Genomic DNA, 13,009 nt, shown 5'->3' on the forward strand with positions numbered 1-13,009 from the left:
GAGTTCTCACTCTAATTCCTGCCTCTGATGAAACACACTGCCCAGCTACAGGATATTCTGTGGAAAGGTCCACATGGTCTCTGACCAGGAGCCATGACGACCTGGGATCTTTGTCCAGTAAGGAAAAGGGAACTGAATTATGCTGTGAGCCCAAGGGAACAGTAAGAAGCAGAACCTTCCTATCCGAATTCAAGCCTCTGAGTGACCGTGGCTTCAGTGAAGAACACAGCCAGCTGAACACCACCCACACACTGAAATATCAGTGTTGCCAGCGTGTCTTTAATCAATTTGGAAGGCTGAGGCAGGACGTTCTGGAGTTCTGGGACAGCCTCAGTAACAAGGAAACCTGGCGTCCATCTGCCCCATTCCCCTGTCCATCCCATTCTCCAACTTTCCCCTCATCACCTCCCTCAAACATACAAAGGTATTGCTTTAGTAAATTGAGTCACTAAACTTGGGGGTAATCTGTAACATGGTAATAACACACTTGGCTCACCTATATTTCTCTGTTATGGAATAGTTGTACACTGTGTGAAGATGTAGTGCTGTGATTGGTGTAATAAAAAGCTGAATGGCAGAGAGAGAGAGACAGAGACAGAGAGAAAGAGAGAGAAAGAAAGAGAGAGATTGAGATACTAGGAGGAAGTATCTAGGAGCATAATTTCACCAGCAGACTTGGAGCAAGTTGGATGTGCTGTACTAAGAAGAGGTAACCAAGCCACAAGGCAGAACACAGATTGATAAAAGTAGGTTAATTTAAATTATCAGAGCTAGTCAGAAAAGCCTAAGTAAGGCCAAGCACTCATAAATAATAATAAGTCTATGGGTCATTATTTGTGGGCAGGTGGTCCGAAGATAGTCCAAAAAGAAAGCTTGCTGCTACATATCTTTTCTTTTTTTCTTTTTGATTTTTTTCAAGACAAGGCTTCTCTGTGTAACTCTGGCTATTCTGGAACTCCTTCTGTAGACCAGGCTGTCCTTGAATTTACAGAGATCTGCCTGGCTCTGCCCACCAAGTGCTGGGAATAGAGACATGCGCAGCACCACCATTTTTAAAAAGGAGGTGGGGAGTCCTGAGACATGAGGAGCCTGAGTCAGATCCCAGCACCCACATAAAAGCTGGGCACAGCAGTGTGCAGCTGGAATTCCATTGATGAGGAGCTAAAGAAAGGAGAATCTCTGGATTCAGTGAGAGACCCTGGCTCAAAGTCAGAGGATGAGCGCTAGGGAGAAAGCTTGGCAGGTACAAGGATTTGCCTGGCACTATTCCATCTCTGCACCCCTCAGTGGAGGGAGAACATCGACTTCCACAGACTGCTTCTAACTGTCACACGGACACCATGGCATAGAAACACTCACGCATACACCACACACGCAAAGAATGATACATTTTCAAATACTTAAAATCAAAATGTGGTGGGAAACAATTGAGAAAGATTGCTGATGATCTCTGGTGTCCACGTGCAACCACCACACACACAAGAGTTGTCTATGTCCTACAAAGTGCATTAAGGGCCACAGAGATGTCCAGTGGGGGAAAGACACTTGCTGTCAAACCTAATGAACTGATTTCAACCCTTGGAACCCATAGTGGAAGGAAAGAACTAAGGGCTATGCTTTAGCCCTTACACAGACAAGTAAATAAATACAATATACTTTTAAAATTTAACTATATAAAAATAAAATACTGTTGGCCTACATGCTTGCAAGGTTCTAGTTTTTTTCCTTATACTACTAAAAACGAATAAAATCCTAAAACATACTAAGTATAAATAAACATTTACTAAACAAAGAAATAATACAACTTTATCTGGCACTATAGCAAAAGACCATAAAAAGGGCTGGAGGACCAGGCATGGTGCTGTACTCCTTTAATCCCAGCACTGGAGAGGCAAAAACAGGGATCTCTATGAGTTTGAGACCAGCTTGGTCTTCCTAACAAGTTCAGGACAGTGAGAGTCTCAAATAAAACCAGGTGGTGGTAAAGGCAGGAACTGGAAATGGGTAAGAGGTTAAAATCAACAGCTGCATAACCATGAAGACTGGAGTTCCAAGCCCAACATCCACTTAACAAGTCACAAGTTCCAAGAGAATCTGCAACTCCAGCTCCGAGGGACCCAATGCCCTATTCTGGGCTCCATGTGTTCTCAGGCATGCATACCCACATACACATGAGAACTTGTCCTCAAAGACATGAATACACACAAGTAAAACACAATAGGAAGGCAGAGAGAGAGGGGAGGGAGGGAGGGGGGAGGGAGGGAGGAAGGGAGGGAGGGACATAAACCACAGCACTTGGGAAACAGAGGCAGGAAGATTACTGGGAGTTTGAGGCTAGCCTGACGTACACAGTGAATCCTAAGACAATCAGGACTATGTACAGAAACCCTGTCTCAAAAAAAAAAAAAAAAACAAAACCAACCACAAATAAAAAAACGTCAGTAAAAATAGTTTCTCTGGGGAAGAAAACTGGATGGTTGGGAGGTTGGGACAAGCATGTAAAGGCAAATATGTTATATATGTAAATTCTTATTTTTTTTTAAAAAAAGAAGTTAACAAAATGTTTTATTTATTTATTTGAGACAGGGTTTCTCTGTAGCTTTGGTGCCTGTCCTGGAACTAGCTCTTGTAGACCAGGCTGGGCTCGAACTCACAGAGATTCGCCTGCCTCCGCCTCCCGAGTGCTGAGATGAAAGGCATGGCCACCACTGCTCAGCTAACAAAATGTTTTAAATATGATATTAATTAACATTTAAAATGTTAATTCACATCTTAAGCCTGCCTATAATCTCAACACTTTGGATGCCTGAAGATCAGGAGTTCAATGTCATCCTCAGTTATATAGCAAACAGGGCAAGCCTGGGCTACATGACATCCTGTCTCAAAACATGCACACACACACACACACATACACACCACGTACCTAACAATGTACATTTTCAAAATGGAGATAGTATCAGATTATTGTAGAGATTAAAGCTACCGATGAGATTTGTAATGCTCAGATCAGCAGTAGTGTACGTGGCTCCAGAGTTCCTGAAAGGTTTCCTGACTCAGACTCCATTAGCTGAGGTCAGAAAGGAGAAAGAGATAAAGAGTCCACAGCACAAGAGCATAAGACCAGCTTGGAAGAGGGCAAAGAAAAACCAACCAATGGCATGTAGGATAAACCAGAGAAAGTACTGTCAGTAAGTCAAGAAAATGGGACGAGGGTGCAGCTGAGGCTCAGAGAGAAGTGTCAAAGTATTCTAAAGGCACGTCTACTTCCAGGGAGCTCAGTGGATGAAGATGTGAAAATACCCACTTGGTAAGGACAGAGCAAACGGCATAGGCTACTTAGTAAATAGAGGCAGGAAGCATAAACTGCTTCCTAGAGCAAAGGAGAGGCCGCTTTCTGTCATTGTTATTATTGTTCTACATCTTCAGACTCTGAGCCTGGGGGAAGAAGCCAGGAAAAGGAGACCACAAGTTGAGCACTGAGTATTTACTCTATTCTATTTGATTTTCCACTTTAGTTCAGAGTGGTTTTCAGAATTAAGACTATCAGAAGACTGGACTCTGGGTATCTTGAACTTTCCCTCACTTCCTTTAGTGATATCAAAATATCCCCCACAAAAAGAATTTTCTAAGGGCTCATCTTAACTCTAAAGGGAAAGGGCTGGAGAGATGGCTCAGTAGTTAAGGTCACTGACTGCTCTTCTAGACGATCTGGGTTTGGTGTCCCACACCCATGTGTCAGCTCACAACTGTCTATAACTCCCTCTTTTGGCCTCGACAACCAAAGCACACACCTACAAACATACATACATGTAGGTAAACACTCGTACACATAAAAAAATAAAATGAAGAAAATCACAAAAGGGGAGGGAATAATGCTGCCTTTAGTTCAATACCCATTTGCCAATTAAAAAGTTACCTACTCTTCTTACTTCTGCAAAGTCAAGCCATGCATATTTCACATACACATATATTTGCATATTAGGCGGTTTAGTTTGATTTTGGTGGTGGGAGGGGTTCATACAGACTCTCTATGTAGTCCTTGCTATCCATCCTGGAACTCACAGATATTCTAATGCCGCCACACCCAGTACATGTTTGCATATTGTAATACAGGCACACTTCACGTAATAGTATTCACAATATGTTGGTTCTAACCCCTTCTAAGTTTCACACACGTTTCACAAGTGCAGTCAAAGCTTAAAACGGTCAAAAAACAAAAAAAAAACCCTTGTAGTTAAATTCCCAGGCAGTTAACCAAAATTTAAGTATTCATCACTGTAGTTCCAACATCACAGGATGCCCGGATTTTGTTCATTCTTAGAATTATGGACAATAATCTCTCTCTACACTTCACGTATATTAAAACACACACACACACACACACACACACACACACACACACACACACACACGAAGCTTTTGTTGTTTCTCCAAGAACTCTTGTTCCTTAAATTTTTTATTTATAATAATTGTTCATACTGTCTCTTCGCCTTTGAACCCTAAGTATTTACGTCCCTCCCCGTTTCTAAGTCACAAGCACCCAAAGGGAAGGGCACTCTTCTTCCTCCCTTCTTCCACAACTTAGAGCACGCAGCGCTTGCTAGCTGCTGAGTTCAACAGTTTCTGCTCTAACAGCCACCCAGGCTTACTCGTAAACAAATTACAACAGAGGCAAAAACAGAAGTGAGGACAGAAAGAAATCAGAAGACGAATAAACCTTTGAGCAGTAGAGGAAATTCTGGGGTACATTTCCGAATTCCTCAAAACGCCTCAACAGATACCTGTTGAATGTATTTCTGAATGAATACAGGAAGCAGGGGTTCTAGCTCCAGGAACGATCAGCTGCTTCGGAAGTGGCCTTCCAACTGCAACATGCAAACCCAAAACACTCACTTCCACCCCAGAACATCACTTTGAAGGACCATACCTGTACTGCCAGCCTTTCGTACTGCCACCGCGGCTGCTGTTGCTGCTGCTACTGCTGATGGCACCCCCACAGCTGCTGTTGCTGCTGTTCTTGTTCGGGGTCACCGCCGTGGCCAGACCCTCCAGCTTTCCTTCACTCTCGGAGACTTTCAGGATCGATGCCGGCTCACCTCCCTGCATCTTAACTCCAAAGTTCATCTGCCCTTGTCGGGCGAGAGGAATCTCCTGCAGAGGGCTCTTGTAGGTACTTTCCTCCTTTCTCTCTTGCTTTTTTTACTCTGAATGTGATCTCAGACCGCGGTTAGAGTGGAAACCGTCAGCGGTCCAGAAAACGAGGACACGCATTTCCACTTTGGTTCAAACTTTTAAAGAGCACAGGTCCCCTTCCGATAGCTGCCTCTCCCGAGCAAGAACAAGGACAGATCACCCCGCCAGAGGGCTCGTTGCCACACTCGGAGGAGCAGCCGGGCGGCGCGGGCGAGGTCGCGGGTCCTCCGGCCGGGAACGCGGGGGCAAGGACGGGGGACCACGGCCGAGGAGCCCCGGAGCCCGCGGCCTGACCTCAGGGCTCGGGAGGCGGGCCGGTCGCGCAGCCTCTTCTCCTCCGCCTGGTCCTCAGAAAAAAGGACCCGTCCAGCCAGTTCGGCGGTTCCCGCCGCAGCCCCAGACTGAGCCGGGGCGGTCGCGCGCAGCCCGCCGAGGGTCGGGCAGACGTCGCCGGCTCCGAGGCCGCTTCAGCGGGGGTCGGAGGCGAGAGGTTCGCGGAGGCCTCCTCCGACACCCCTGGTAGTGACGCTCGGCGGACTTCACCGGAGCCGACGGGTCCCAGGAGCCGCCCCAGCCCCAAACGTAAAAGCCAGGGCCCCGGCCGCCGCCCCACCCACAGCCGGTCACCCACCCGCCTGCTAGCTCTCCCCGCCTTCCTTTCCGGTGTCGTGTGAGCTCATTTCCGCTAGAGCTGAAGCGCCGGCGCCATCTTTGATTGGGGCAGCCGAGCCCAAAAGGAGGCGGTGACAGGGAGTCTTTAGGGCGAGGAGGAGCTGGAGGACGAAGCTGCGGGGAAGAGCCGCTGGGAGGGAGGGAGAAACAAAGGAATGAAATGGCCTTGCTAAACAGCTCTTACATTCTCTTGTAGAGCCCCTTCCGTGTCTTTTTAAGGGAACCTAAAATGAATGAATGAATGAATGAATGAATGAATGAAATTAAGAATATACGGAGCAAAGGGATAAAACACCTGCTGTTCGGTGATTTTGGAACAACAAAACAAAACATGAAATTGGACTAAGGTATATCAGTCTTAAAAAATAAAATGAGCCGGGCAGTGGTGATGCATGCTTTTAATCCCAGCACTCCGAAGGCAGGCGGATCTGTGAGTTCGGGGCCAGCATGGTGAGTTCCAGGACAGCCAAGGCTACACAGAGAAATTCTGTCTCGAAAAACCAAAATAAAATAAATAAATAAATAAAAATACCCACCCCCCACTACCACACTCCTCCACAAAAAAAGGAAAGGAAATTGTCTTAGAAATTAGAGATCTTGGTGATGCAGGAAAAATTTGAAGTAATGAGATTGATGCTAGAAAGGATTTGACAATAAACTTGCATAAGAAATGTTAAGTTATACAAAGCAGAATTTAGCTAAGGGAGTGCTGCCTCCAGTACTACTGAAAAGCAGTGTACAACCAGGCTTGCTGCAAGCCGTAAGGAAAAAACTGTGCCATAATTGCAGCTCAGGGTCTCTAAGAAGGTTTATTCGCTGAGCTGACCTCCAGTTAGACTCCAACTCTGTAACAAAAGGAGACAACCCTCACTTACAACCAGCCATTAGGTCTATCCCCTTACCAAAGGGGGCAGAGCAGGGCCACAACCATTCATAAGGCCTGACCTGCCATTGGCTGTCTCTTCATAGGAAAAGTGTAATTCTGCCAGGTGGGCAAGGTGAACCTGAGTGACAACTATTTGAAAAAAAAACATGGGTGTAGTGTACTTTTTTGTTTGTTTTTGTTTTTCAAGACAGAGTTTCTCCATGTCATAGTCCTGGCTGTCCTGGAACTCTCTTTGTAGACCAGGCTTGCCTTGAACTCACAGAGAACCACCTGTCTCTGCCTTCCCAGTGCTGGGACTAAAGGCATGCACCCCCGCCACCCGGTTGTATTACATTCTTTTATGTTGTATTTGTCTAACTCTGTGAAGCTGTGTTACTTTGCCTGCCTAAACACCTGATCAGGCTAATAAAGAGCTGAATGGCCAATAGCGAGGCAGGAGAGGAATAAGCAGGGCTGGTGGGCAGAGAGGATAAACAGGACGAGGGGGAGGAGGAGGAAAGGAGAAAGGAATAGGACGAGGGGCCAACCACCAGCCACACAGTCAGCCACAGAGTAAGAAGCAAAGAAAAAGGTAAAAGCACTGGGCAGTGGTGGCACACGCCTTTAATCCCAGCCCTTGGGAGGCAGAGGCAGGCGGATCTCTGTGAGTTCAAGGCCAGCCTGGTCTACAAGAGCTAGTTCCAGGACAGGCTCCAAAGCTACAGAGAAACCCTGTCAAAAAAAAAAAAAAAAAAAAAAAAGTCAGAGGCAAAAAGTAGATGGGATAATTTAAATTAAGAAAAGATGGCTAAAAATAAGCCAAGCTAAGGCCAGGCTTTCATAAGAAAAAATAAGTCTCCGTGTATTTTCTGTGTACTTTTTTGCATCTCGGTGGTGGGCCCCCAAAGAACAAGAGTTAAAAAAAAAACAACTACAGCTTGCGTAGAATGCATAGCCTAAGGCATGCTTGTTAGTAGAATCTTCTACTCAGGACCAGCTCCTCTTTGAGCAGGAGTCAGAGGAGGATGTGCGCGATTATTAAAGAGCGGTTTTTCTTTTATTACCCTCTGAGTGTGTGAAGTGATACACACTGGGAAGAAGATACTAACTGTAAAACATTGTTGTAGAGTTAATTTGTATCATTGTTATAACCATACTAATTTCGTAACATTGGTACTCTTCTTGGCTGCAGGCCCTCTTTAAAATCTTTCACCTTATTTAAACCTTGATTGTGTGTCTATACAATAAGAGTGATTGTGTTAATCCCACCGTAGATAATAAGACTACTACCACGATTTGTGCCAAATTTGAAGCAAGCTTGATTTTTATTGGGGTGCATCCAAGAGTAGGCCAGCGAATTTCCCATCAAGTCCAACCAGGGTTCAAATCCTGACCTTTTTCCTGCCTCCGAACCTCTCCCCACAGGTGATCAAGCACATCAGGAGGAGAAGGGTGAAACAAATTTGTAGAGAAGTGAAAACCTCCTTGTTAACCCCATAAACAATCGCCTCCAGCATTTCAGGAACTCTCTGTCCTTGAGCAAGGGGCTTGCAGACTAGAGGCAATTTTTGTTTCTTGAATCTCCTAGGCATAGCAATTAAAACTTAAAATGTAACCTTGGCTTTCATAATTATTTCGATTTTTACAGTCCCTACTAAATATAAACTCTAATTCCTCACAAGATCAATGAACGTATACCGTGTTAATCCCACTGGTCAAGAATAAGCCACCACCATACTGTAAAGCCAAATTTGAAGCAAGCTTTAATTAAGTATGGGCCAACTGGATGGGCTCTAGCAAGATCCATTTCTGAGTTCCCAGAAAAATGACCACAAGTCATTGCAGAGGCTTAAAAAGGCAACCCCACAAGGTCCAATCAGGAGCAAGCACATACCCTGATGTATTTCCTGCCTACATGTTTCCCTGTCCCCCAACACCCATTCTCTCCCCACCCCTCACGTACCTCCCACCTATGTGATCAAGCACAGGTGAAGGTACAGACGGGTCAAACAAGCTTGTTTAGGGCAGTGAAAACATAAAGAGCCTCCAACACATGACTCTGGTTCTCACGAAAGCGCTAGGCAGCCTGCGGTGGAGGCCCATGTATTTTGCTTATTGGATTGTTGTTTTAAGGACAGGATATCTCTGCGTAACAGCTCTGACTGTCCTGCAACTGACTTTGTAGACCAGGCCGGCCTCCCTCACAGAGATCCGCCTGCATGAGTGCTGGGATTACAAAGATGTATGCCACCATACCTGGATAACGAAAATTATATTTATTTTGCTGAGGGTAACCACACAGGTTTTTTACACTCTAAGTTCCTAACTTTAGTCCTAAGCATATCTCCCCAAGGCTGCTATGCTGTGTGGTGTGTCTTAGCCTAAGATAGGGTAGTCCCTGGTTGTAAGGCTAGGATACCCAAGAGACTCTCCAACCCCAGGGCACATTAAGGTGGTGTCTCTCCAATGCCTGCAGCAGTCCTGAAGATGTGCAGAGCATAAGTACTGTGTCAAATGGGCACCACGGAGTTCTCTGCACACGTAGTTGTGTCTGGTTATCTTGAGTGAATGATGTGGCTGGGTTCTGGTTATCAGCACAGCCTTGGGTGTAGTGGGGTTCCCAACTAATCTACTTCTCTATATCTAAAAGGCATTTTTGACTATGACCAGCACATGGGGCATCATAGAAGTAACCTCCCACACCTAAAATAAGATAAATAAAAGAATTTGGAGTATGAAACAGCAAATCAGTGAGAGGAATTGAAGAACCTGGCTGACATAGAGCAAGAAAAATATGTATAAAGAGAAGTTTTGTAAGATGTCATTTAAAATGAGACAATAAAAGACAAAGCATGGTTTGCCCACCTGGGCCCTCTTCTGGTGAAGTGACAGGAACTCCTGGAACTTGGTATTGAAAGACCTGGATAAATCCAGATCCCCCTAGCAGGAAAATAGAGCCAAAAATCTAGCAGGAAGAGAAGAATCAGAAATCTAGGATTAACCAATTTCAGGGTTTCAGGAACTAGCTGAAGATAAAGGTAGATTGTAATCTTGAGAGTAATCTTGAGAAACAGAGAGATTCCCCCTAGTAATTATCACCCCCTAGTAATTATCATTGGTATAGGAACTAGCTGATAACGACCTTGAGAATGATCTTGAGAGGCAGGGAGTTGCCCCCCTGTAATCATCTCTGGAATTTTCAGTTTTCTGTGACACCCTCCCTGCCCCCCTTTCGGATTACTGTGCTGCGTGGTTTCTTCCTATAAAACTACTTCTCCCGGTCACTCGAGGTCGAACTCTTCCCCTGCGTGGGTTATGAGTCTCGGCCCCAGTGCACTGGTCCCCGTCTTGTCGTCTTGTCGTCTTGTCATTAAACATCGTGTGATTGCAGCAAGGACGGTCTCTCGTGAGTTACTGGGGGGATTCGTGTCATCCCGAGGCTCGAGTGAGAGTCTCCCCAAATCGGGGGTCTTTCAGTATCTTCCTTCAGCTGTGGCAGTCAGCCAGGGGTAGAGGCAGAGGCTCTCCAGCCCTCCACCCTCTCAATGTTTGCAGCCCCCCCTCTTTCCACCCACAGAACACTCACCTGCTCCAGGTCACTGGGCACCTTGTTCTTTTTGTCAATCTGAAAGCGGAAGGCAGACAGGGTCACAGCAATGCTGGAGGAGGGAAGACGAATTGCATACCCACCTTCCAAAACCATCCAAAAGATACTTTCAACTGCCTCCCAGCCAGAGACCACCCTGCCAACACTGGGCACAGGGCTGGGGACATCGCCTACATACTTTTATAGTGTCTGAGAGAATGGAGTCTAGTGGTGACTGTTTGGGCTGGTTGCACTTCTGGGCATGTTTGCTCCAGGCTCAGGGTTTCGTTGGGTCTCCAAAGGACTTGCAGAATTCCACCTGTATGGGAAAAAGAGCTGGCTTCAACAGCTGCGGCAACACCCAGGCACGTGTATGCCTCCTTCAGCTCCAGGAGCTGAACTGGCTTTGAAACAAGTCTGTAGCTGAGCTTGCTCTGTGATAGTGGAACAGTAAGTGTTCTGGTCAGCTTCCTGCTGCTGTCATACAGAGAGACCAAAGCAACTTAGGGAGGACAATGGCTTATTTGGGTTACAGGTCCCAGTTACAGTGGATCATTCAGGGAAGCCAAGGCAGGAACTGAAGCAGAGACCATGGAGGAACTCTGCAGACATACTTGCTCAGCTAGTATGTTTACGCAGCCGAGCGGTGACACCACCCACAGTGGGCTAGGCCCTCCCACGGCAATCACCCATCACTTGTCCACTGAGCAATCATATGGAAGCAATTCATCAGTTGAAGTTCCCTCTTTCTAAGTGACTCCGATTTGTATTAAGTTGACCAAAATTAACCACCACCACAAGAAGGGGTCCTCTGAGTGTCCATCTGGTCCTCTATCACCACATACACGCGCTGGTTTCCTCCTTTACCCGGCACGGCATGCAGTTACCTAATGCCTGCCTACTGGATGCCAGGGTCTGTGATCACGGCTGGGTTGCCCCGTCTCCACTTAAGGAGAAACCACTGAAAGCCGCTCCCATTACTCAGGTTCTGAGAGTCACCTCCCCTCCTATTTCCCCCAACAGCCTCGGGAGTGGGGGAGAGAACTGCGTGGATACATGGGGTCAACAACTACAGAGGTGACCGGATCCGAGGCAGAAGGTGAGGGGTTGGCATCTGCCTGGACCAGGATTATCCGTTTTGGAGTCAGGCACCCATAAAGTGGCAATCAATGGTGGTAATTATAATGACAACAGCCACTCTTCCCGCCTTTTAGGGTGGTCAGAAGGGGTCCCCGTCCTATTGGGTTCGAACTTCCCCAGTCCTGCCTCAGACTTAAGAATCACTCCATCCTTCAGCCTCATTTTCCGGAACCCCGCTTTCACTTCCGGACTCCTCCTTTAGCTCCTGCTCACCCCATTAGGGAGGTTCTTCGTGATCAGTCGCGACATGGCTCCTAAGTCTTCCATGCTTCTGATTCACGCACGCCACCACTCCGACTTTCCACAACTTTCACGCCACCTCCCTGGGCGCCGCCATCTTTAGCGAGTCAGGTGGCCCCTGCCAGGTTCCGCCCGGAAGTGGGAGTGGCCTCACTGGAGCTTCTCCAGGGAATTCACGCCCGCAAGAGAGGAGGACTTGAGCACATTCTATGCAGGCACATTTTCTCCTCCTGGTCCTGGGGATGACGATGCCCGATGAGGCCGGCAGGGGGCGCTGGTGCCCAAAACCCGTAGGATGACGGCTGAGAAAGAGTAGGGATTTTTGCTTGAGAAAAACTTTTTTTTTTTTCCGGGTGGTGGTGCTCACACTGCACTCGGGAGACAGAGGTTAGGGGAGCTCGAAGCAAGTGTGATCTACAGAGAGTTCTCTGGCTGTTACACAGAAAAACCCTGTTTCAAAAAAACAAAAACAAACAAACAAACAAACCAAAACAAAACCTTTTTACAAATTCATTTGTTTATTGTGCATATATGTGTATATATGTATACATATGTGTATATGTATGTGTGTGTGTGTCTCTGTGTATATGTGCACGTTCCAGGGTTCACATGTGACAGCCAGAGGACAACTTGCAGTGGGTCTCAGTGATCAAAGTCAGATCATCAAGCTTGGATGATGCTGCAAGCCCCTTAATGGACTGAGCCATCTCAGCAGCCACCTTGCTTCCTTTATAGGATAGAGAAACTGCCAGGCACTGACTCAATGACTGAGTATGTCCTGTGTACATTGTTATAGGGTGAGTGCTAGCAATAACAGCCCTGTTTTGCAGGCAGGTGAACCAGGACCTGTTGAATGGTCTTGATTCAAACCATATAGATGCTAAGTAGAAAGGCAGAAATTAGAATGCAGAGCTTCACAATGATTACCAACAGCCCATAACCTTACAGGCATCCCATTGCTGAGGAACCTTTTTAACCCCTCATCTGCCAGCCTCTGGTCTGAGTTCTTGGCCAGACTTACCTCTGTGGGCTTTGTGTCTGCTGCAGTTAGATAGGTTTTATCCTAAGGGCCCAAGGGCGTAAGATTATTCAGTTTTTAACATATTCCACATTGCATTTCAGAGCCTTCTCTGGACCTGCTCTTAGGCAAGGGAGGTTTCAGATGGAGATCCCTGATTTCTCTGCATTGAGGGCACAATCTACTATCATTGCCAGCAATGCCTCAGCTGAACCCTGCATCTTCCCACAAAGCCTTTGCAATTTTATTTTAAAAGACATTCACCAGGTGGGTGATGGTGGCGCATGCCTTTAAT

General features: G+C 46.5%; 1 protein-coding gene and 1 long non-coding RNA gene across 4 annotated transcripts in view; both read right to left on the reverse strand.

Moving 5' to 3' along the window:
- Positions 1–5,809, reverse strand: part of Osbpl11 (oxysterol binding protein like 11) — a 60,099-nt gene extending 54,290 nt beyond the window's left edge. The window contains exon 1 of one of the 2 annotated variants that reach the window (XM_048454092.3): positions 4,928–5,809. In XM_048454092.3, coding sequence (XP_048310049.3) covers positions 4,928–5,124 — 197 coding nt within the window. In that variant the 5' untranslated portion in view covers positions 5,125–5,809. The remainder of the gene's footprint in view (positions 1–4,927) is intronic. The other variant, XM_048454093.3, reaches the window with a different exon arrangement.
- A 2,216-nt stretch (positions 5,810–8,025) lies between these two features.
- Positions 8,026–11,840, reverse strand: LOC125413032 (uncharacterized). Of its 2 annotated transcripts, none has more exons than XR_015736358.1 (4): positions 11,670–11,840; positions 10,516–10,635; positions 10,317–10,355; positions 8,026–10,220 (listed from the first exon to the last, which is right to left on the reverse strand). It is a non-coding gene; the product is annotated as an uncharacterized LOC125413032 (long non-coding RNA). The 2 variants fall into 2 exon arrangements; XR_007235804.3 differs by having other exon boundaries at positions 8,026–8,314; positions 11,670–11,836.
- Between the last annotated feature and the right edge of the window lie 1,169 nt (positions 11,841–13,009).

This window comes from Myodes glareolus, chromosome 2, assembly GCF_982192425.1.
Source record: "Myodes glareolus chromosome 2, mMyoGla1.1, whole genome shotgun sequence".
NCBI lineage: Eukaryota > Metazoa > Chordata > Mammalia > Rodentia > Cricetidae > Myodes > Myodes glareolus.